The sequence below is a fragment of the Mirounga angustirostris genome, unplaced genomic scaffold, assembly GCF_029215605.1.
Source record: "Mirounga angustirostris isolate CCGP_5_RB_7025 unplaced genomic scaffold, mMirAng1.0.hap1 SCAF_5, whole genome shotgun sequence".
NCBI classification, from domain to species: Eukaryota; Metazoa; Chordata; class Mammalia; order Carnivora; family Phocidae; genus Mirounga; species Mirounga angustirostris.
Window position 1 is genome coordinate 114989811 of NW_026991713.1, and position 25927 is coordinate 115015737.

Below are 25927 nucleotides of genomic sequence, written 5' to 3' on the forward strand. Positions count from 1 at the left end.
GTAATGTAAGCTGTGTACATCATTCGCAATCCAAAATGATATCAACACCCCACAGAACACTTGAGGGCCAAGTACGTCAAACAGACTTGATTTCCACATTGCAGATTATGTATGAGCACATCTCAGTTATTCAGTAATGTGCAAGTATGTCTCAGTTATGCTCACAGGCTTTTGTTTTAAGAGATACATTTGGAGCGTCTGAAATCAGACCAAATATTCAACTTGGCTTCTTCATTTTCTTTATTTTCCCACTGATCAGAGTGGCTTCTGTTTTACATCTTCTTTGTTGAATGAAAATAGATCATGCTTTGTGTTTACTGTTGCAATTCACCCACCTAAGTTATGGAGAAGTTCTCTGGCTTTCTGATACACCGCAGGAAACAGGTGTCATCTCCTACCCGTCTCTTAACCTCCAGTTGAAGCAAATCGACTCACTAAGCTAGTTGTCCTACCTTTTCATCTAACAATCAACTTCTCTTTTCACTTCCCCTCTGAAAATACAGCCAATGTGGCCCCCTTTTTATAGACAATCCAGTGGTTTAAAATAGTTTAAGTAATTACAAATTTTCTTTTTACTCATTTCCTTTTGTGTTTTCATCTTACAGGTAAAGTCAGCAACCCAGTGCAGCCCATGTTCGTGGACAGTGAGCTGCTGTGCTAGGTGGGCTGTACAACAGGCCACCCTGCCTGTCATCTTTCCCCCTACAATCCATTTTCCACAAAGCAGCCAGGATGATCTTTAAAAATCAGATATTAGGGGCACCTGGGTGGCTCAGTCGCTAAGCATCTGCCTTCGGCTCAGGTCATGATCCCGGGGTCCTAAGATCGAGCCCCGCATCAGGCTCCCTGCTCAGCGGGAAGCCTGCTTCTCCCTCTCCCACTCCCCCTGCTTGTGTTCCCTCTCTCGCTGTGTCTCTCTCTGTCAAATAAATAAAAATAAAATCTTTAAAAAAAAATCAGATATTATCCCCAGTTAAAAACCCTCAAATGGCTTCCCAAGGCACTTATAATATATTCCAGACTCTTTCTTGGGACTGTGAGGCTGTGTGGCCTGGCCTGCCTCTCTGACCTCAAATCCTCCTCCACTTTCCCTCCTACTCAGTGGCTCTCCGAGCAGTGGCCATATAGCCCTGCCCAGGATGCTCCCTCACCCTGTCCCTGGGGAGCTGGCCTGTTCTTGCTGCCAAGGTCTTTGCTCAAGTGCTGCCTCCTCAGAGAGGCCTCCCCCATCACTAGATCCATTTAGAAGTGACTCAGGCACTCTCCATCACTTGTTTCTGCTTTACTTTCTTCCTAACACTTACTCCTCCTCTAGAATTTAACTCTAGGTAGGCAGGGACCACACCTGAACTGGTTTACCTCTGTAAACCCAGAACCTGTTCTATAAGATGGGGATGCATCAGTGAAGAAAACACCAAAATCCCTGCAAGAATTTCTGTGGGGGTGGGGAGGGGAAGTAGGCAATAAATAGGCTAAACAAGTAGAGTGGATATTATGTTGGATGGTGATAAGCACTGAGGAGAAAAAGAAAGTAGGGAAGGGGTGTGGGTACTGGGGGTGTATGTGCAATGCCAGATGGAGAAGGCCTTACTGAGCAGGTGACCAGACCTAGGGGAGAAACAGAGAAAACCCACTGGAATCTGGGGAAGAGCTTTCAAGGCAGGGCACCATAAAGCATAAAGTTAAAAACTGAACCCAAAGGTCCTGAGGCCAGGGCATACCTGGAGTGTCTGAAGAGCAGTGGTGAGACCAGGTAGCGAGAATGGGGTAGGTGGTGGGGGACAGTGGGCAGCCAGACCATTTAGGGGCTTTAAGCTGCTATGAGGATTGGGCTTTTCTGGTGAGATGGGGTGCCGTGGGAGGCTTTAGCTTGGGAGGGATGAGAAGACAGGACAGGAACTGGAGCATACATAGAAACGTAACAGTTCATCCACAGTAACAGGAAAGACTATGGACTATTTGTCACAGGTGCAGGCAGGCAGGAAGGTAAATGTGTCGGGAGCTTATGGACCCTTCCTTCTGAGTACTTCTATTTTCTTAGTGCCACGGGCAGCAATATCATTAGCTGGGAGAATGTGGATGAGGAAAGAGGTATTGGAGGTTTTAAAGTAGAAGACAGATAGAAATCATTTCCTCGGTAGCGGTTAGTGGGTGAGTGAGTGCGCTGTTGGGAAGCCCTGGGCAGTGCTGAGAGCCCAGGTGAGTGGGAGGAGAGCTGGATTTAGGGTTTAACAAGGTGAGTACGAGGGGAGAGAAGGGCAAGGCAGCTGAGGATGTGAGATTCCGGTAACTGACCACAGGATTTAATCATAAGTAGAGAACTGGAAAGAATAATGGTAAAAAAGTTCATGCATGTTTAGAATGACTGGGACCAGACTGATCTGGGAAGACCCTCCTAGATGAACCCTGAAGGTCTGGATCCAGGGATAGTCAAGGACTATTTACTGAATATCATTCAACATGTACTGAACACCTTCATTCAAGGAACCATGAGAGGTGCTGTAGGAACAGAAAGTCTAATGCTCTTCACCCAGCTAGAAGTAAAAATTCTTACGTGGTCTCAGACATGATATATGCTTCAGGAACTGAAATAAGACTGTTTCAACTTTCTCCTAAGTAACCAAATTGACTATTATTAACACGTAACTGTTTTTAGGTATGTGCTTCTACTGAGGTTAATTACATGTGTTTCTGTTATAATATCTGTGTTCCTAGAAAACCTACAGTCTACAGAAAACACTCAGTAAAATTGCAGGCTTATTGGAAAAATAGGATTAAGCAGGTCACTCAAAATTTATGCAACTTTGAACCCAGAGCACTAGCCAAAACAACATTTGGGATCTCGGGACATAACCAGGACATCTAGGGTGGCCAGCAGGGCTGGAGGCTACCTCAGGGGTTATGAAAACTGCACATAAGCAATCGTGGAAATGCTAAGGCGAGGCCAATGGAAGCTGAGCTCTGACCCAGTAAAGGCGGGTCCAGACGGTGGCGCCAGGACACCTGAGCAGAACCCAAGAGGGTGCGCCCCCAGGGGAGGGAGCCCTGGGAGTGGAAACTTGGAATCTTCCACATTTACACTAACATAGGTCCTGATTTATCGGTCACAAATGAGCTAACTGATGTCACAGAAAGAATAACCATGTAATTATCTTTGTACTAAAATTTAAAAAATTACAACTATTTAGAAAACCCTCAAAATTTTATTTATTTATTTTTATCATTAAGCATAGTACCATGTTATTAATTTAACTGCCCCATGTAAAAGTGATTGACAGTTTACCTTCTTGACCTTGGCCTCCTTCAGTTTTTCCAATGCTAGCTTAATTTTATCAGCCTTGGCTTGGGCTGCTTCTTCTTCCTGTAAAACAGCAAGACATTCAACACTGTCCACTAGAAAACAGTAGTGAGGAAGTAGCCATGCCATGGCTAACGAACGTCTCAGTTACTTTATGCTGACAAAAGGCTGTGTTAGGGGGCACCAAATTTCACACTTGATTTTCAGAATTCAAATGACTATAACAAAAATCTTCGGCCCAAAGATGTAGAAGGCAGTCACCCTTTATATCTTAGAGACAGTAACCTCAAAGATAAAATGACGACTCTAAAAAGGCCTCACATGTGGACTCCACAAAAAACTGAGTGACTCAAAACTGGGGTCTCACTTGAGGAATCTGCTAGTGAACTCAAGGGATTTGAGCACTCCTTGAAATTACACACATTCTTCTGGATCAGTGTGCGTTTTCTGGAATTCCTAGTTTTTATTCATACCTAAAGGGGGACTTACCTTCCTGTAAGTTAAGACTTAGACTCAAACTTAAACTTATAATTCACCAAGAAAACACTGACAAACACTTGAGTAGGCAGAAAAGAGACTGAAATATTTTATGAGCCCAAAAGCCTTTGATTTTTTGTAAGTAAATATTCTAAGAATAGGATTATTAAGGCTCTCTTACCTATTTATTTTTTATTTTTAAAATTTAAGTTCAATAGCCAACACATTATTTATTTATTTATTATTTATATTATTGTTATGTTCAATTAACCAGCATATAGTACATCAATAATTTTTGATGTCGTGATCAAGGATTCATTAGTTGACTATAACACCCAGTGCTCATCACATCATGTGCCCTTCTTAATGCCCATCACTGGGTTACCCCATCACCCCACCCATGTCCCTTTCCACAACCCTCAGTTTGGTTCCCGGAGTCCAGAGTCTCTCATGGTTTGTCTCCCTCTCTGATTTCTTCCCGTTCAGTTTTCTTCTACCTATTTATAATGATGAGGAATGAGCTGTTCTGGTTACTTTCTAATTACTTGAAAGCAGATATACATCTTTTTACACCAGTGATTCTTAATTTTTTTTTTTTTTTTGAGCCACCAACCCCTTTAGGAATATGTTGAAAGCCATGAAGCCCATAAAGCCTTACATGGGTATTCAACTTTGCATATACTTTCAGGAAATCATGGCCTCCTTGAAATCTTCATGGACACTACATTAAGAGCCTCTGCTCTTTAGAATGGCAGTTGTCCAAGAGACAAGAGAAAGCAAGTGTTGGGGAGGATGTGGAGAAAAAGAGAACCCCTTTGCACTGTTGGTAGGATTGTAAATTGGTGCAGCCACTATGGAAAACAGTATGGAGGTTCTTTAAAGAACGAAAAATAGAAATACCCTATGATCCAAAAATTCCACTTCTGGGTATATATCCAAAGAAAATGAAATCACTCTCTTGAAGACATCTGCATTCCCGTGTTCACTGCAGCATTATTCACAATAGCCAAGACATAGAAACAAACTAGTGTCCGTTGATGGGTGAATGGATAAAAGAAATGTAGTATATATACAATGGAATATATTTTGCCATAAAAAAAGGATGAAATTTTGCCATGTGCAACAACATGGATGGATCTAAAGGGTTTATGCTAAGTGAAATAAGTCAGAGAAAGACAGATACCATATGATTTCACTTATCTGTGGAATCTAAAAAAGTTGAACTCAGAGAAACAGAAAGTAGAATGGTGGTTGCCAGGGGTTGGGAGAGGGTGGGGAAATGGGGTGATGTTGGTCAAAGGGTACAAACTTCTAGTTATAAGAAAATAAGTTCTGGGAATCTTATGATGTACAGCATGGTTACTATAGTCAACAATACTGTATTGTGTACTTGAAAGTTGCTAAGAGAGTACATCTTAAGTGTTCTCACCACATACACATGCATGCACACATGCATACACACAAAGGTAATGTGAAGTGATGGAGGTGTGACTAACTTTGTTATGGTAATCACATTGCAGTATGTGTGTGTATCAAATCATTACATTATACGCCTTAAACTTATATAATGTTATATGTCAATTATAAAATAAAGCTGGGGAATAAAGGAGTCTCTGCTCTACACGGATCACTAATTTTTAAATAATATTTCTACAATAAATACACAATAGAACAATGAGCATGATAGAATATGACTTACTATTTGATATATATTTAATATTTGTTCATTCAAAAGGCACTGTAGAAACTTTCAGGGTTACTAGGGTCATATTTATGAATACCAATCATCATCACAAAGTACAACAAATGTGGAAGCAGAAGGAAATAGAGCTGAGTTCTTACATTAAAATATTTTTCAAGTGGCTTCCCATAAGAAAAATCCTTAAAAGTGCTCTTTTTACTTGCATGAGAGACATAAGTTAATGTCCCAAATAATGATGATATGAATTTTCCCAGATGTATGGCTTCCCAGTGTTCAGAAATTTATTAATACCGAGCACTCATCATCACCTGCCTGGTCTACGACAACTTCTCCACCCAACTACGACACTACCATGATTCACAGGTATCTTTGCCCTACTGAACAGAGCTGCCAAATTCAACAAAATTCCATTTAATTAAATTCAGAAGTATGTAAGGAATGCTTTCAATTCTTTACATACCGGGGTAGCACCAAGGACAGAGACACATATATCAATTCCACAGTTCATGCCAAGTTAATAAAACATTACCCCAAAATGTTGAGTACTATCAGGGAACACTGCATACAAATATAAATTTTAGCCAAGCTATGTTAACTCCTGAATATGGCCCCAATATGTTCTTTATTCACACCAATGTGTCTTTTTATGGACGATTCTGGCTTTGCAATGAATGTACTCTGTATCCTTGTTTTTTAAGTATCTCAGAACTCCAGATACTTATGAATATAACTGTCATTTTGAAGAAAGTCAAAGATCATGGGTAGCAGAGGCCAAGAGTCCTGCCATCTTTGCCCCACACACTTACCTGAGAGAGAGGTTCAGGAGGTGGTGGTGGCAGAGGAAGGTCTAACATGGGATCAGCTGGTGGAGGTGGTAAGTCATCCTCATATTGGCTAACACTAACGGCAGCAACACTTGCTCCATAACCAAGAGCCGCTGCCCCGCTGAAATCTGGTACCTCCAGGGATGCTGGATGATGCTGATTCTGACAGGACTCTTTCTGTGCCTGAATTGTCCTCTGCTCAGCCTCGCTTATATCTGCCACCAGATCCGCCATGAGAGCATCTAAATCTTGGTCTTCCAGTGCATTTAAGGACTCTGATGGGGGAAAATCATGTTAATGATCAAAACAACAATTTATGCCTAGAAAAACTGAAAGGAGGTCATTTTTAAGAGTGATATTTGGGTACTGGTTGTCAGGGGCTGGTGGGGGGGCGTGTGGGAAATCAGGAGAGGTTGGCGAAAGGGTGTAAACTTTCAGTAGTAAAGATGAATAAGGTCTGAGGATCTAACGTATCTAACACGGTGACTATGGTTGATAACACTATTGTATAAGTGAAATTTGCTGAGGGAGTAGAACTTAAATGTTCTCAACAACAATATCCAAAAGGGTAAATATGATGAGGTGATGGATGTGTTAATTAACTCAATGGAGGAAATCCTTTCACCAGGGATACATACATCAAGTCATCACATTGTACACTTTAAACGTCTTACAATTTTGTCAATTAAACCTCAACAAAGCTGAATTCCTCCCCCCACTAAATAAAAGGAGAAAAATATGTTTGCTACCCTCACAGATTAGCTATAAGTCAGATCCAAGCACATGATTAGCTGTCTAAGTAGGAATTCTTATATATTCTGGTGCAAGATCTGAGAGTTTTAGAAAAGTAGGGGAGGGGAGATGTTGGAAACAGACTGAAGGGGAGTTTTTCCCAGGTCTTAGGGGGACAGACAGAGTACCACTGATAAATATACTTGGAAGAAAGTAGGTCTCAACCAACTGGGGTTTAATAGGATTTAAGACCTTTGGTAGGGATAAAGCCTCTGTAGGGACACCATCCAACTATGGAAACTCTCAGATTCAAAGAAAGAACAATTAATGATAAACAGCAGGAAATAAAGCACTAAGGAGGTTGAAGTAAAAAATAATTTTTAAAAACTGGGCTTATGTGGTAAAGACTTCGTAAGATGGTGAGCTGAGAGTTAACTTTTAGGAAAAGGGCAGACATAGATTTTCAGAGTGAGGGTGAGGGAGGACAGTTCTCATTGGAATTTCTTCCATGTGATTGGATCAGACGTGTGATCCTGAAAGCTGACCTATGGTGAGGCCTATGGGTCGTGGGGTCAGTGAGTGGTGTTAGCAGAGTGCTCTTGTGATCAGGCATGCACTGGATAGCAAAGGTAATGAACACAAGATGGACTGGATCTTGAAGTGACCCACGAGGAAGAGGATTCACCTGCTGTGTGTAGGATGAACTGGAATGAGGAAATGCAGCCTACTCAGCAACAGGCATGAGGCTTTGTGAAAGAATTTATTGCCAAACATCACTGTATTAAATACCATGTAGCCTACTGTACTCATGCTAATAGTTCTAGTGTATAGCCCTTGGACTAAGGTCTGGATCTCCAATCTGAGTAAAAAGGATTTATTTTCTTCTAAGCAAGTTTTGCATATGACTTCTTCATAAAATTAAATTAACTTAAAATTTTTGCAGAGAAAATATATGTAGAACAAATGAAGCTCATTCACAATTTCCTAATGCCAGCAATTATATGGTGACTGTTGCCATATAAGCAAATGATTTTAATCCTTTATAAAAATTTTAGGGACAAAGTTCCCATAATAATTCTCATATTAACAACTTCCAAAGCAAATCATAATTCTAACTATATCTATATAAATTGAGCAATATGGAATTGGGGAAAAAGAATGACATGGATTCTGTTGAGAAGTCTGTCACTAACTCTCTGAATGACTTTGAGCAAAGTATTTTAAACTCATTTTGGCAATGTTTTAAGTGAAGACAATAAAACACATTTCTTTTCTAATTCCCAACACATTTATTTTTCAGTACGTATCAGTACTTTTTAATAGTTTTGACGTAGACCCAAATTGTGCCACAGGTATGCGTCACATCTCCTTAAGGACATGAGTTTTTTGTTACTGTACTTTAACATTGCTATGTTTATATATTGCTGGGTTTCTTTGTTTCTGTCATTTTCAGTAATTTTTGGATACTAGATACTGAGTGCTTAGAAAGCATTAGTTGAGGGGCGCCTGGGTGGCTCAGTTGTTAAGCGTCTGCCTTCTGCTCAGGTCATGATCCCAGGATCCTGGGATCGAGCCCCGCGTCGGGCTCCCTGTTTGGCAGGAAGCCTGCTTCTCTCACCCCTGCTCCCCTGCTTATGTTCCCTCTCTCGCTGTGTCTCTCTGTCAAATAAATGAATAAAATCTTAAAAAAAAAGCAAAAAAAAGCATTAGTTGAGTTGACTATAATTGCAGTATTAATTTTAATTGAATTGTTTAAAACTCAGCCATTGTGAGCGTGATGAGGCAAATCTGCATTGTTTATATGTGCAAGTATATGTTACTTATTAATTAATGTCATACATTTTACCAAAGTGTATTGCTTTTTTGAAATTTCATGAGTGTTACCATCATTCGTGATGGAAATGATTGACAGGAACAGTAAATTTATATGGCAAACAGAAAAGAAGGTGGGAAAAGAAGTCAGAAGAGATGTATTATAATTTATCCAGATACAGGCACTGGCACATAAGGGTTTATAAAAAAAATTATTGAAAATAACAGAAGCAAAGAAACCCAGTGAGTGACAGAAATAAAACTTGGAATTTTGGATTTCTGTAACTGGGCTTCTCCAATATTTTGTTTTTCATTTTTTCGGTGGGTACTGCCAGTCTCTAGAAAATCTTTTTCAAGAGTTGCAATGAATTCTCATTAACTTGGAAGCAATTAGTTCAAGATTCATTGTAATTTGAATAGCACATGGGCTATTGTCTCCACACTAAATAAGAAGAGAGATTTTTGTTAATAAAATAATGTGACCATCTCAGGGAGGATAAAAAAATGTCAGAGCAAATATATATTAATTATATATCAATTAAAATATATTTTGAAGCATCTATTCATATATTATCAATCATTTTGAAATGGATAATTCATTATTACTCTTGAAGGGATATTTCCTTATTAATAGTTTTTTACTCTACTGTATCTTATTACTCTCAGGGTTTAGTAATAAGGAGAAACTCCCTTTACTTAAAAAAATAGTTTTGATACTTCACATAAATGCAGGATATAGTATTCCCTTTCATCGTAAGCAAAAATACCTTCTTGGGGCCCAATTTAATCCAGACACCATAAAACACAATCTGAAATCCAGGACTTTAAAACGTCCAGGTTCCTTACATTTTTGTTTTCAAATCATAGTTCTGTACAGATTTTAGTCATCATTATCATCTCAAATTACTTAAGAAAAGAAATTATTATGCTTACCATTTAAATCTTTAAAACCCACACTGTAGTTAAATTCAGCTCTGGGTGGTTTGGGGTCCGGAGGAGGAAGAGTGTCAACTCCTAAACTCTGTGAAAATAGATCCCCGCCCCCAAAGTTATTCACCATACGAACACGTTTGCAGTGTATTTTATTTATTTTATTTATTTTATTTTTTTAAAGATTTTATTTATTTATTTGAGAGAGAGAATGAGATAGAGAGAGCATGAGAGGGGGGAGGGTCAGAGGGAGAAGCAGACTCCCCGCCAAGCAGGGAGCCCGATGCGGGACTCGATCCCGGGACTCCAGGATCATGACCTGAGCCGAAGGTAATGTCTTAACCAATTGAGCCACCCAGGCGCCCTGCAGTGTATTTTAATCATTAAGTCAAAAATCATTTATTGTTTACACATTTTCTTTCTGAAGATGTTAAGAACTGTATTCTTACACGAAAATGTTTTATGTGATTTTTTTTCCCCTACAGAAAATTACAACTTAAAGTTTGCTCTACAAGGGGCGCCTGGGTGGCTCAGTCGTTAAGCGTCTGCCTTCGGCTCAGGTCATGATCCCTCTCCCACTCGCCCTGCTTGTGTTCCCTCTCTCTCTCTCTGTCAAATAAATAAATAAAACCTTTAAAAAAAATTGTTCTACAAGGTACATCTTGAAATAAAACCAGATCAACGAAGAATGATGAGCATGAGATAGTTCATTTTTATAAATAACAGAAAAAAATCTCCTGTAATGGTGATTTGTGACACATACACTGTATGCAATTCTATAAGGACTTTAGTAATGACATCAGAGAAAAGGAATGTCTAGTCACTTGGAAGATAAAAGTTGTTTCAGGATGAATCTGCCATTAGATAGTAAAATGTTACACAGTTACTCTTACCTAATAAAAATTGTTAGAAAGAAATTAAGACAGAATAAGTTATTAATTGTGTAAATAATGGTTTTTAATTGAAAAAGTGACTTCCTATATGATTTAAAGGCTGTAATACATATACAATCTAAATTTTCAAAATGCTTTTATGTCTATAGTTTGAAACGTGATTTCCCCCACTCTGAAACATGAACATTTTCATGACAGTGAGTGCATCCTTTGATGCTAACTTGATTTGGTAAATAATATCCTTGTTTATGTCTTAAATTTCTGAATGAAAAGAATCATTATATGTATGAGAATAAAGTATTGGGATATCCTCAATTATAAGTAGAAACAAAAAAAAGACCACTAATCAAGAAGTTAAAACAATTAATCCAAGCAAATTAGAATCAAAGATAAAAAGTAGGGAAAAGTGACTGCAGTCCCAGAATTCAATCTGAAAAACAGAACCAGCAAAATTGTGGTGAAGAGGGGAGGATGACAGATGAACTAGGGGGCAAATACCAGAAAAAAAATTTAGTGAGATAAAGTACAAAGAAATTCATTAATGAGTTCGTTCGCTGTGACTAAGAAGTCTAACATCACAATTAGGGCACAATTAATCTTTGCTCAGGATATAATTTACTATGGTATTCAAAGAAATTAGAAGTAGTTCTCTAACAAAATATTAATACATAAATGTGTGATAAAACAAGCTTCCAGTAAAATGTAGAGAGAGAGAAAAAAGAGAGGAGACTCATTTCCAGAAGGAGCTCCCTTCATCATAGGAAGGTCATTCAAAGCCCAATGTGAAGTAAAGAATGTAGCACGTTCTCCACGTGTCTGGTGATTTTAGGTGATATACAAACACACAATTAAAATTTAAATTATTGTGTATCTCTTTGGATGTTTGTGAAAAAATTAAGCTAGAACATCTAACCTACTTGAGATAAAGTTTAATTTTAAAAATCAATTAAAGACAAATATTAACAAAAACAATAGGACAGATGGGTTGCAACATGGCAAAAATCATGAAGGTGATAATGTGAATGACTAAAGATTGGGAACACTGCTCTGTACCCACTAACTTCTGAAAATTTATTTCATCAGAAGTTGAATAATGGTGATTTTCTAACTCTTTACTCCTTTTCAATGTTTAATTGGAATTCTATGATAAAGAAGAACTTTCTTGGGGCCCCTGGCTGGCTTAGGTCCGTAGGGTGTGTGACTCTTGATCTCAGTGTTGTGAGTTCGAGCCTCATGTTGGATGTGGAGATTGTTTAAAAATAAAATCTTAAAAAAGATAAAGGAGAACGTTCTCTCATCAATTATTTGTTTAGTCTGAAATATAGTTTGGGACCATAAAAAGACTAAGATAAATGCTTGGTTCTTTATCAATTTTCAGAGTAGTAACTTAATGCTCTGTCAATTTCCAATGACGACAGATAAAGTAGTTTTGTTTTTGTTATTTTTGTTTATTCTTGGTATCAATATGAACTCAGAGTTTGTTTTTTTGCCATGTTAGATATTTAAAATTTTTATATTTAAATATTTCCTTCTTTCTTTCATGGCTTTTGGGTGTCCTATCTTGCTTAGGAAAGCTACCCACATCTTAAGGTTGGATAAACATTTTTCTCATGTTTTCTTCTCTCTATATATATTTCATATATTTAGATCTTTGACTCACAGAACTCATTTTGGTATAAGGTATGAAGTAGAAATTCAGCTTTTGATTTTCCAGACATTCTCCCAACACAATTTATTACATAGTTCTCTTTTTCCTACTTATTTAAAATGCCACTTTTATCATATTTTAAATTCTTGTATATATTTGGATCTAATTCTGCGTCATGAATCTGTCTAAATGTAGCATTGCCTCTTCTTTTTCATATTTTCATGGATATTTGTGTATTTAAATCTTTCTCATATAAATAGTGGAAATGGCTGGGTTCCCTTTCCACACAAAAAATCCAGTTAATATATGTATTGATTTCTAGCCTTTATGTCTCTCTATGCATAGATACACATACATATACACATACACAGTTTCTATATGCATGATGTACATATATGTGTACACACATATATACATACACATGCATATAACACACACTCACATATATATGGAGAGAGACAGAGACAAAGAGACAGACGTAGGGAGTGATAATGCAAATGGAGCAACACATCAATTAATGAAAAATCTGGGAGAAAAGTAAACGGGAGTTCATTGTATTATTCTTTCAACTTTTCTCTAAGCTTGACATTATTTCAAAATTAAAAAGTTAAAATCACAGTATTACATTTTAGATTCCTTTAATTTTGCTTCTTTTGGGAAATTAGGAAGCCTCTGGTTAATCCAACCATTTCAACCGCACTGCAACTTCAGGGAATAGAATATGCACAAAATTCACAAGTGAAGATCAAAATACAGCTTTTCTAATGGCTCAGAAAATACTCAATAATCTCAAAGGGCACTTGACAATGGCTGAACTGAAGCTGAGCTTTTAAACTCAAGGACAACGTGGGGCCTTTTCTTTACCATGAAATCTTGAGGCCTACCTGTCAGGAGAAATGCATTAGCCAAGGAAACCCTGTGACTACATCCACTTGAGCACAATAAAGAAAGAGCAAATACCATAAGGGCCTTGAGGGGAGGCAGGGGTCCAAGACACAATGAGGGGCTCCCTTCCTACTCTTGAGTTAGACTAACAACACTCAGTTGAGGAACTATGAAAACCCCAAACTGTGACCAATCAGAACAGTCACAGGGGACACCTGGGTGGCTCAGTGGGTTAAATGCCTAACTCTTGGTTTTGGTTCAGGTCTGATCTCAGGGTCATGGGATGGAGCGCCATGTTGGGCTCTGCGCTCAGCATGGAGTCGGCTTGGGTTTCTCTCGCTCGCTCCCTCTGCCCCTCCCCCCTCAACTCTCTCTCAAATAAATAAATAAATCTTTAAAAAAAAAAAAAGAACAGTCACTCTCCCAACTGGAGTACAAGTGAGTGAATGGATGAAGAACACAGATATTCACTCAAACCCTTCCCTTTCATGGGTGGCATAAGAAGTCCCCTCCTCCGCAGGAATGTGGTGATCATCCTAACATTCACTGTTAATCAGCATCCCTTTCATCTAAGCGTACGGTCTTATATTTTGTTTCTTCCTTCACAGAGTCTAAACTTTCTTGAATTTTACATGAACTATAAAGCAGATGCTAGCTAAAATTGATTTATTTTTCCTGAAATAAATATTTTTTAAAAACAGACTATTCTTCAATTACTTTATAGAAAACTTTAAGATCCTTGTCTTATTTAGGAATATCAGATTATTCTTATTTTAATATATTATGCAGAAAGTTATGAGTTGACTATGTTCTGAATCAAAGAAGCATTTATGAGAACACTACAAGACACGCTAAAGCTCACCTAACTTTGTAACCTGGGTCAGTGGTCCTCAGGTCAGCAGCCCCTGGGCTCCAGTCAGCCCAACAATGGGGTGATCTGAGTTAATCTAGTCCTGGTGTCAGTGGCTTTTTTCCTAGATGTGAAGCTTGTCTGAGTGGTCTTCATTCTTACAGAGAACTTACTAAGTTCTTACAGACTAATCAGAAGTCACAATAAGTCCCACTTATCCTTTAAAATGTAGCATTTCCTCAAAGATTGGTAAAGAATCTCTACTAAAGACCATGTGATTTTCTTGGTTAGTCTTTATATAAAAGTAACTGCAAGGGAGATTGTTCAGTAGTGGTGGTTGTGAGGGTTTGCTTGGGGAAAACTTCTCCATTGGCTAAATATTTGAACATGATAAGCACGGGAATTGCCATAATAGAATGTATGTGTGACCGACGCATTCAATTAACTGAACTCAGTACAATCAGGAAAACAGCTTTGTTTTATTCCCCACCACTGTTATAGTTACAACAGGAAGATACGGTATTGTCAATCTCCAGCTGTTGTTTTTTTAAAGACAGCTCTCTCATAATATTAAAGTCAAATTCTGTAAACCCGTCTTTTACTAATTTGAAAGTTAAGAAGGGGTATTTACCTGGGTCAGAAGATCCATCTCCCCCAGCAAATTGCTGAACATTTGGTCTATGTCTTCATTTGACTCACCCATCTGAAAAAGGAAAAAAAAAAACAAAACCAGATATAAACAGTCTAGTAAAAGCCTGGTCCTGGATAATTGTCCCACCTCTATTTTCCCCAAGAGCCCTGTCCATGGGCAAGTAAGTTGAAAAGAGAAGGCTATGGAGAGAAATGTTCATTTCAGCCTGAAATTCCATGCCTGCCTTCTTTCCAATTTGCTTGGTCCAAGACTGAACCAAACCATAGGAACTGTCTCTATTTTCTCTATTTCTCAGACTAAACTAGTCTCTGTGGGGCCAAGTGGACAAAATGAGTAGCTACAAAACTGGGTTGGCCTGAAAGGACAGGGAGACTTCAGTTAAAACAAGAGAGGACTATGAGACCATGGGACAAGCACATTCCTAAGAAGCAGACACATCTGAAAGAATCAGGTAAACATGCACATGGGCAGGGAGGCATGTATTTGAATCCAAGGAAGCCATTCAGTGAATGCTCAGGCTCAGACCACGCGAGGTGAGAAGGTGAGCACTCAGGTCCGTGACAAGTAAGGCAGACACTGCAGGTGTCTCTGTGTGAAAGCCTGAGTCAGGGAGGATGCAAACATAGCATCAGTGAGCGAAGATGGAATAACAGAGAAGGAAGATCCCATTTTTGTGTAGGTTGTTCGGCTTAGTGTTTGTTACAGTCAGAGAAGGAAAGACTGCTGCAGATAGGTCCTGCCTCTGGCTGGGGAGGGAAACCACTCACACGTGGTTTTATTCCCTCCCAGCTGCTTACAAAGCATCCGAGTCATACACTTCCTTCTTTAAATAACCTACAAAATGGAGAAAAAGTATTTAAGTCAACAAAATACTCGTGGTTTCACACGTTGTCCCCTCAAGCAATTCATCTGGTATTCAAAATCTAATCATGGATGATTCATTTATTACTTTAATAAGAGGAAACTAGCAGGGTAAACAATAAAATTCCAGAAATACCTATGTGAGTTTATTTTCATCAGAATATTATGCAGTACAATGTGACAAAAAAAGAAATCCTTCAGATGAATTATTATTAACAGGGAAATTTAAGAGTAAGTGTATCCTAGTGAACATTTCCTGAAGTATATAATTGTCAAATCACTAACCTTGTACACCTGAAACTAATATATGATATGTAAACTGCATTTCAATTTAAAAAAGAGTGTTAGTGTTAACACATTTTAAATTTTTCATAAGAGAAAAGTAATCCATTCAGAGTGAAAAAAATAAATTTATTTGCTGACCTCGAAAGTGCTAGCCAGTGTTCCAAAAAACTCACGGAAACCAAAGATGATGTTAATAATAATAAGAATCCTGCCATTAAAGCTTTCTCTTAAATCATTAAATTAGGAAAAACACTAAAATGATGAAGAATAAAGTCTTGAAAAGAAATGTGACACTGGTGAGTCAGAAAAACCTGTTGAGCTCAAAGACCTTAGTTTCTCAGCCTGTACACACCACTGATACACAGCGGGCAAAGGACATGCGGAGTGAATCACACACCTACGATGGAAATAACTCAAAACCAACAGCATTCTCATGACCTCTGGTAAACTCTTCTTGTGTTCATCTGGTAAGACCTTGCCCCCTGCCCTTTCATTCCCTTTTCCTAGAGTCTGTTGGTATTGAATTATTAAAAGGAGTCAACATCAAAACTGTGCTGTGAATCTACAGGCATAAGTAAATCTGCTGCTGAATGAATCGTAGTGTAAAAGAATTGTAACCTTGGGGAAAACAGTAAGACATTTGAGTTAAGGGCCTTTATTAACATAAATTTAGATTAATCTGTAAATTCAATCATCTTACATATTCATCCTCCCTGAAAGAGAACCTTATTTTTTGAATGGACAGAACAAGAATTACAGGGATATATATATAGTGTATTCAAATACACATAAACACATGCTCAAGCATGAAAAAATAGGGTTGTGTCTATTTGTATGTGTGGTGTCCTCCAAAGGTCAAAATCAAGATTAGAAAGAGAGAGCCAAAGAGAGAAAGAGAACACCCAGCCCTGAGAGCTCAAGATGTTATTTGGTCCAAAAGAGCAAGGGTGGAGCTGCCTTAGTCAAGCAATGGATTGCAAAACAAGCAATGTGCACATCATGATTGGGTGGAATTAACATCTTTTTGTGTGTATGTAATTTCTGAGTTCCTTTTGGGTCTTGGGAAGAACAACAAACTGTTGATTAGGAAAAACTGGAATAATACTTTATCAGATTTTTTTTTTTTCTGGAGGGGAGGGAGTGGCTAGGAGAGGGGTGGGTGGTTGAGGCTGCATATCCAGACTGAAATTCTGCCTTAGAAAGATTGTCTGAATGGCAATGGAATTTGCCATAATGCTCAGTATTTCCTTAAGGCTCAAATTTCTAAGCCTCAGTTTTTACCCTCAAGTAATTTCTTTTCTCCGTGTATATAAATTTCATAGATAAAATTCAAACATACATATTTAAAAAATCTATCCACACAATGGATTAGCAATTCCAGCCATAATTTTGGACCTAGATCAGGACCTTATTTTATCTGTCAGAGTAGCTTGTCTAAAAACAGCCTACTATGAGCACGTCTATCATTATTGCCACTCTGGTGCGTTCTCCTCTCACATGCCTTAACTTGGCTAATGGTCATTATTCATTCACTTATTAGTCTGATTTAGAAACCTTGGCCTAGTCCCTGATTTCACCCATTCTTCCATCGAACAGTCAAAAAAATCCTGTTAGTTTTTCCTGTGGAGCAACTCTCCCTTCTTTCATCCTCACTGTTAAGCCATGGTTCCGCCCCTCATCAGCTCATCCAACACCCAACTTCCTGGATCCCTCCTCAAGCCTCACCACCATCACAGTGAATTTGAAATACAAATTTGAATGTGTCACTCTCTTGCTTAAAAACATGATGTGGTTGGTGATCATGATGAAGTGGAAAGAGTTCAGGTCTCAGCCTGTCTTTCAAAGTCCTTGATAATAGCCCTTGACATTGTCTGAAGAGGCTTTAAAAAATTCTCTATGTCTTTGTAATATGCTTTCCTATCCACCTATCCTTCATAAAATCCTATTTATTATTCATAATCCAGCTCTGATGTCAACACTTCAGTGTATCTTCATAGCCTGTAGAGAGATTTACTGTCCATTGCCCTTGGTAGCCATATCAGTAAATCCTGGCCCCAATAACAAGCTTGATAAGGTATTTCACCTCCAAGTTTGTTTCCTTGTCTGTAAAATGAGAGGAATAATATATAGTTCACAGGGTTGTTGTGACATTGAAACAAACAGCATATGGTCCTTGGCATAAGCACTAGTAATAGCATTTACTATAGTGAATCATGCTCTTTTTTGTTACCGTGTTTAAACCTCTTTCCAGACTGAGAGCTTTTATTAAGTATGGATCAGATCTCATTCATCTTTGTGTTTAAAAATGCTTTGTTGGAAGCCCAGAGAGACTAAATAACCTCCCAGCTTAATGGGAAGAAGTGAGCTAAACTGCAGGCTCAGGCCACATAGAAACTCTCTATTAATCCACCTCCTATGGCCTAGACGTGGCAGTCAACATCAATACAATGAAGAACCTTGTGTTATAAACATTTTTATAAGGAGCTTTTGTCAAATGCCTGCTTTCTTGTAGCACCAGATTAAGGTATAAATTTGTGGATGGTCTAATTTGAATGTTTTGCAAGGCTCATCTTTTCAGCTTTTAGTTATGCATAATCTTTACATGAATTGAGGTACTGGTACCAATAACAGAATGAAGAGTATCATTTAGTAAAATTAAAATAATAAAATAACAAGGGATGTATTAAAAAAGGACATCATTAAAATGAATCAGTCAGTTAAGTTCAGACAAGTTAGAATTGGTCTTCAAAATTCCACCAGAACAGATGCTACCTCTCTCTGTTCTGTGCATGGCTGTGGGTTGAGAGAGAGAGAGGAATCTCCCCATTTCATCATCTGCCTGATAATAATAAAAATAACTATTAACACACTGTTAGGCGTTCTCACTCTGTGCCATGCATTGTTCGTGTCCTGATGAGATCCATCCTCACAACCACCCTTCTTTTTTTGTGTGTGTTTCTTTTTTTTTTATTATTATGTTATGTTAATCCCCATACATTACATCATTAGTTTTTTTTTTTTAAGATTTTATTTATTTATTTGAGAGAAAGAGAGAGAGACAGAGAAACAGCATGAGAGGGGAGAGGGTCAGAGGGAGAAGCAGGCTCCCCGCTGAGCCGGGAGCCCGATGTGGGACTCAATCCCAGGACTCCGGGATCATGACCCGAGCTGAAGGCAGTTGCTTAACCAACTGAGCCACCCAGGCGCCCACATCATTAGTTTTTTTTTTTTTTTAAAGATTTTATTTATTTATTTGAGACAGAGAGAATGAGAGACAGAGAGCATGAGAGGGAGGAGGGTCAGAGGGAGAAGCAGACTCCCTGCCGAGCAGGGAGCCCGATGCGGGACTCGATCCCGGGACTCCAGGACCATGACCTGAGCCGAAGGCAGTTGCTTAACCAACTGAGCCACCCAGGCGCCCAGTTTTTTAATGTAGTGTTCTATGATTCATTGTTTGCAGATAACACCCAGTGCTCCAAGCAGAACGTGCCCTCTTTAATACCCATCACCAGGCTAACCCATCCTCCCACCCCCCTCCCCTCTAGAACCCTCAGTATGTTTTTCAGAGTCCATAGTCTCTCATGGTTCGTCTCCCCATCTGACTTCCCCCCCTTCATTCTTCCCCTCCTGCTATCTTCTTCTTCTTCTTCTTTTTTTAACATATAATGTATTATTTGCTTCAGAGGTACAGATCTGTGATTCAACGGTCTTGCACACTTCACAGCACTCACCCTAGCACATACCCTCCCCAATGTCTATCACCCAGCCACCCCACCCCTCCCACCCCCCACCACTCCAGCAACCCTCAGTTTGTTTCCTGAGATTAAAAATTCCTCATATCAGTGAGGTCATATGATACATGTCTTTCTCTGATTGACTTATTTCCCTCAGCATAATACCCTCCAGGTCCATCCACATCATTGCAAATGGCAAGATTTCATTCTTTTTTGATGGCTGCATAATATTCCATTCACAACCACCCTTGATGGACATTTTTATTTTCCCCATTTCACAGATGAGGAAACTAAGACACCTAGAGGTTAAGTAACTTGCCCAAGGCTACACAATTTGAGTCAGTCAACAAATATTTATTGATCTCAGACACTGTTAACAAACCTCTGGAAAAGGTTCCCACAACTGTATTTCTCTTCATCAGTGTGTCAAGGATTAAATACCTAGACTTTATCTACATACTGTATGTCTTTTTATTTTGAAGACAGTAAAAAAAAATGTTTGGATCTTTGCACTGAGACTGTAACTTTTTAACTTTATTCTATCTGTATTTCTCAGTGCAGGTAAGCAACGCTTTGAGCCTATAGCTAGATTGCCAGAGCCTGAGTATAAGTAGAATTCATAAGAAAAAAGACTGAAAAATTCGAGGCTCTGTCAATCTGAATTTGCTTTGGTATTTCATTATTTTTAAATTAAAAAAATAGCAGGCAATGTTCATTTTTTTCAAGTAAAAAAAAATCAGCCCATGCATTACAACTACAGAAACCAAAGAAGTGAAAATTAAAAAAAAAAAATCTGTTCATTATGGGGATCACACTTAGTACGGGATATGGAGTGTAGAATCCAGAAGATCACAAATGCTGATGGGAACTATACAGTATGATTGGAAAATAACTGACAATATTGAATTCCACCTGATTCCTTCACTGTAGTTTTTTTTTTGCAAAATGCAATGAAAGCACTTATCAAGAGGAAGTGGCTCACAGAACAACACAGCACGTGGTTAAAGGTTCTTGCAATGTTTGGGAGTGGGGAGTAGCTAAAGCTTCTGTGTAACATAAAACAGGAAACAGAAGCATCTCTAAACTTATACATAAATCAAATAATACTCAACAAAGAACTAAGATGAAGAAATCTCTTGGGCCAACTTAACAGGCTTTTTACTACACCTGAGATAAGTGAAAATTTTAAGAAATAAGCTAACAGTTATTAAGTTAGTAAGATAATCACTATGATCACATGAACAATACAGACCAAACACAACAATCACTCACAAAGGAAATTCACGTGGATGTTGGGGATATGCATATGTATGGTCACGCAAAAGGAACAGTCAAGACAACAGGGTTCTTTGGTAAGCAATATTGTGATGGCAAGAGTTAGATGGAAAAAAACACATCTGTACCTGAAAAAGGAATCATGAAATGACATGGTTTATTTCAATAATTTAAAAACCACTATGGATGTGCTTTCAAAAGCCTTAGAATTTGTCACAGTGTAGAGTCAGACACATACACAGTAGATGAGATGGGCTACCATATTTTTTTAAGGTATGATTTTTAAATGTATTTACTTCCAAACTGCTTTGCTTTTGAGTGAATGCAGGGTGGAGTAGGGCAGAGTGCAGCATTATGCTAGGTCAAGTCCTGGAGTAGGTGAAAAGTGAGATGGCTGAGAGACCCAAAAATGTTCAACAGGACTAAGAAGTAAACAGCATGTAACGCAGGGAAATAAAACTCATATGAACTCAATATTCTCACTTCCATCTGTCCAGATGGCTTTTCTGTGTCTTGGGGAGACAAGTGGTAGACTATTTTCACTTGGATATACATCAGCTGAAAAGTGAATTTTAAAATCTTGAGATTTTCTCAAGTTGCCTTTTAATTCTGTTTTGAGCATCCATATCAGGAATGGGGAGCTGCTTTTGTATTTGGGATCCACTGTGACATCGAACTAAAGTGACAACATAATTTAGGGGTTTTTTTAAGAGACAAAAATAGAAAATATATTGTTCACTCACCTGTAAATTAAAACTGTGGACATTAATTTTCATACAGAAAACTCCTGTGAATATTTATCTATATTCACCATCTTCTACTCATCTCTATTTTCTCCTCAATCTATCTTGCCATGGCTGAATGTTTGTGTCCCCCCAAAATTTATATGTTAAAATCTAATCCCCAAGGTGATGGTATTTGGAGGTGGGGATTTTGGGAGGTAATTAGGTCATGACAGTGGAGGCTTCATGTTGAGATCAGTGCCCTTATAAGAAAAGATACAGGAGAGCTTGTTCCCTCTCGCTGCCCTCTGCCATGTGAGGATACAAGAAGATGGCCATGTGCAAACCAGGAAGAGGGCTCTCCCCAGACACCAGATCTGCTGGTGCCTTTATCTTGGGACTTTCCAGTTTTCAGAACTGTGAGGAAATAAATGTTTGTTGTGTGAGCCACCCAGTTGATATTTTTGTTATAGCAGTCCAACCCTGACCAAGACATACCTCAGGTGGACTTTAGTTCCCCCATGTAACCCAACTGTGTGTCAACATTCAATGACTTTCATGTTGCCAAATCCAATGATGGATTCTTAGCATCTTAAACAACATTTATCATCATTCATTGATCACTCTCTCGGAAATACTTTTTTCACTTGGCTTCCATAAAAGCTTTCCTTCCTGCTTTGCCTCCTAGTAGAGGCCAATTGATCTGAAGCTAATAAAGCCTAAGTTTCAGGGCTCCTCCTTTGTAAGTCCTTGCTAAGACTGCATTTCTCTTCCAGCATCCCAGCAGCAGTATGGAACATTGTTCTCATGCTGAGAGATGATCCTGGTAGTGGTTCCAGGGCTTAGATGGGGCCAGTGGGCTGCCAGCACTACCTCCACTCCACCTGGACTCTAGCAAGTGTTGGATCCATAGTAGATCTCATGGACTGTGGAATCTACCTTCTATTCCAACAAGAAGATCTGAAGGAGACACTGTTCTGCTCTGCTCCTTGCATGAGGTCACCTCGACTTAGGCTTCATGGCCACCCTACACTGTCCCCAGGACCAGCCTAGCAGTTGGGAGGTAGCAAGAACTGATGGCTATATGGTCCTGGCTGAGCGGGAACAGCTGCTTCCTAGGCCATTGGGAGCCATGGGGTGCCACACCACAACTAGTGAGAGAAAATACCTCAGTTCTCTGAGGTCTTTCTCCTGGGCAAGACACACTGCCAGAGGAAGAAACCACAGAGGAAGTTACAGATGAGGCCTTACCACAGAGAGCTGTGAGACTGAAATAAACTTTTTCTAAACTATCAATAATAAAATTAATTGTGAGCAACCATGCTGGAGGAAAGACTAAATTATCTATTACCTCTATAGAATATTGTTTCAAATTCATCCTCATAGAGAGAGGTGATTGAAGAATATGCAGCCAAAATGTAGGAAAAAATTGTATCAGGCAAGTAATTAGAAATAAAAATAAGTGTTACTTTTTGTATCTTGTGATGTTTGTTGCATGGGCTTTTAAAAAATTGGTAATTTGTTGAGATTTCCTTTCTCTAAATAAATATTTTCTTCAGTTCTTAACTTTTCATTCATAATTTTGTATTCTATTTTTTTAAAGAGACTCTCCCTCCAGTTGTATATAGGCCCCAGAGATCCTGGAACCGTCCCTGCCTACCTCGCTTGCCTCTCGTTTGAGCCTCCTCCATTGATTCTGCTCTTCTCCCTGTTCTAGTTTTTCTCCTGGCCTCTATCTACATCCACTCTCTAGGAAACATCATGCTGCCTTAGGCTTTAAATACCTTATACATGCTGCCAATTCCAAAGTGTATCTTCAACCCAAACTTCTCTCTTATTTCACACATTCAACTAGTACTTAGCACTGCCCCGCCCCATCTCTCTGATTTTATCTCCTTTAACTCTGCTCACACCAGCCTATAGCTGTTCCTTGAACACTGTAAGCATGCATTTGCACATGCTTTTCTGTCTGGAACACCTGTTCCCCACTTACTTGAGTGGCTTGCTCTCCACTGCCGTTAGGTCTTTGCTTGCGTGTTCCCTCATTACTGAGGCCTTCCCTATTTCAAAATCAACTCTTTCCTACAACTCCCATTTTCCCTGCTTATATTCTCTTTCCACTTACCAACTAGAATGTAAGCTACATGAGGTCAGGGATTTGATTGTTTTTGCTTACTGCTAGATTCCAGCAAGCAGGGCAATGTAGATACATGATAGTGAATATTTGTTCAATGAGTGGATGAATAAAAAGTTTTTTTTTTTTTAAAGATTTTATTTATTTATTTGAGACAGAGAGAATGAGAGACAGAGAGCACATGAGAGGGGGGAGGGTCAGAGGGAGAAGCAGACTCCCTGCCGAGCAGGAAGCCTGATGCGGGACTCGATCCAGGGACTCCAGGATCGTGACCTGAGCTGAAGGCAGACGCTTAACCATCTGAGCCACCCAGGCGCCCTGAATAAAAAGTTTTTAAAGATTAAAATGTAATATATTCCTTTAGGCTTCATGAAGGCGTGGTTCACCTTTATATTTCTAGTGCCTGCTTTGGTCATGGAAGACCTTCAGTAGTATCTGCTGAATAAATGAATGTTTTAAGGGACAGCAGTGAGAAGAAATGAAGCTAGGGGAAGACAGATTAAAAAAGGAAAATGATTCTACAACCACCTTAGTGGATGTCAAGAATAAATGGTGGATGTTGACATGAATGGATGAAAGATGGTTAGGGAATGATATTGACTCAGAGTAACTCCCTACTCTGCTAAGTCAAGCTCCAGGGTAGGTGAGATGGCTGAGTAAGATCCCAAAATACTTAACTTAGAAGCAGGACAGTAAGTAACATAAATGTTACTTAGCTCTTTCAAAGGCTACACCTTTAAATGTAGAAATCTGGTGGACCCAACTTTAACCAAATGATCGAACTTAGGATCATCATTGATGAGACAGCCTGAGACCACTGTCCCTGATGTGATGCACTGAGGACATGACATCACCATAATGCTGCTGCCAGAATGTTTAGCCTGAGTCTAGTCAAGAGGAATCAATCAGACAAATCCAAATTCAGGGACATTCTGCAAAACACCAAAGTGACTGGTTTGGACTCTTTAAATAAAAGAAGATATAGGAATAATTTGGAAAATTTGAATATGGACTATACATCAGAAAATGCATTAAGTCCATCAAATTTCCTGAATGTGGTAATTGTAATGTGACTGCGTAAGAGCTCTTTGTTCTTAATAGATAAACAGTGCAAAAAAATAGAAGAAATACAATAAAATGTGAATAATTAGTGAATGTGAGTGAAGGGAATATGGATGTCCGTTGCACTATTCTTGCTTTTTTTTTTTTTTTTTTTGCTATTGTTGAAGTTTTGAAGCTTTTCAATGAAAAGCTGGAGAAAAAAAGAACCAATCTTTAAAGTCAGACAGACCTGAGTTTAAAAAAGCAAGGCAATACAAAACAAAACAAAACAAAACAAGAAAGAGGAACAGGGGATAATAAAATGTAGAGACTGGCAAAGACAATGTAAAAGAAAAGAATCTATCTTGTGAACTGCTGTATGTTGATCATCTAATTCCCACAAAACCCATGTGGAGATCAATATTTCTCTCATTTTCACAGATGAGGAGCCTGTGCTCAGGAGTCTGAGTGATGGGCCCAAGATCACACAGAACCACGGGTAGAAAATACACTGGGACTCACACAACGCATCTGCCTAGAGATGACACACATTCAAACACACACACAGAAGTAGAACTCTGAAGTGTGGATTACATCGTGATGAAGTTATCTTAAATCTTAAACATAATACTTACTAGGTTATGTAGTGTCTGTTAAAGTTTTATATCTTTATATCCTAAGAATGTATACCAATCAATCACCCACTATTTTTTTTTACCTTTTTTTCACTTATAAATCAAAAGTTCTAGATACTTTCGTCTTATTATCAGGATGAGCTATTTATACAATTAATTGCCAAAGCTTTCAGATTGTAATTTTCAAAGTGAAAAGAGATTGAAATGGCAGGTTATGCATTGCCAAGGATTGCCCTTTAGGTACCAAATGCCTACCTATCAGAAGCTTCTATTAGAATTCAAGAGAAGATATTTAACTTCCAATAGTGCTTAAGATAATAAAGAAAAATAAATCACTGTATTTAGCCAAGTAAGGAATATAGAAAAATTCACAACTTTCTTTGATAAGCCTAAAAATTATACTGTGAACTCTAATGGTTTTAAGGAACAAGAGCGTATGGCCTTGGGTAGTGAACGGCTGGGTGTCCTGACATGCTCTGCACATCTTAACATCTTTAGATTCTCAATTTGTGAAGTGAAGACTGTTTTATTTGTAAT

At 38.6% G+C, this 25927-nt stretch overlaps 1 protein-coding gene across 3 annotated transcripts in view; it reads right to left on the reverse strand.

The window, feature by feature from the left end:
• APBB1IP (amyloid beta precursor protein binding family B member 1 interacting protein) overlaps positions 1–25927 on the reverse strand; it is a 115966-nt gene that overhangs the window by 54915 nt on the left and 35124 nt on the right. For all 3 annotated transcript variants that reach the window (XM_064591934.1, XM_054507320.2, XM_045874269.3), the window contains exons 2-5: positions 14683–14754; positions 9779–9866; positions 6284–6576; positions 3284–3361 (exon numbers count right to left, since the gene is read on the reverse strand). In XM_064591934.1, the coding sequence (XP_064448004.1) occupies positions 3284–3361; positions 6284–6576; positions 9779–9866; positions 14683–14754 (531 nt within the window). The remainder of the gene's footprint in view (positions 1–3283; positions 3362–6283; positions 6577–9778; positions 9867–14682; positions 14755–25927) is intronic.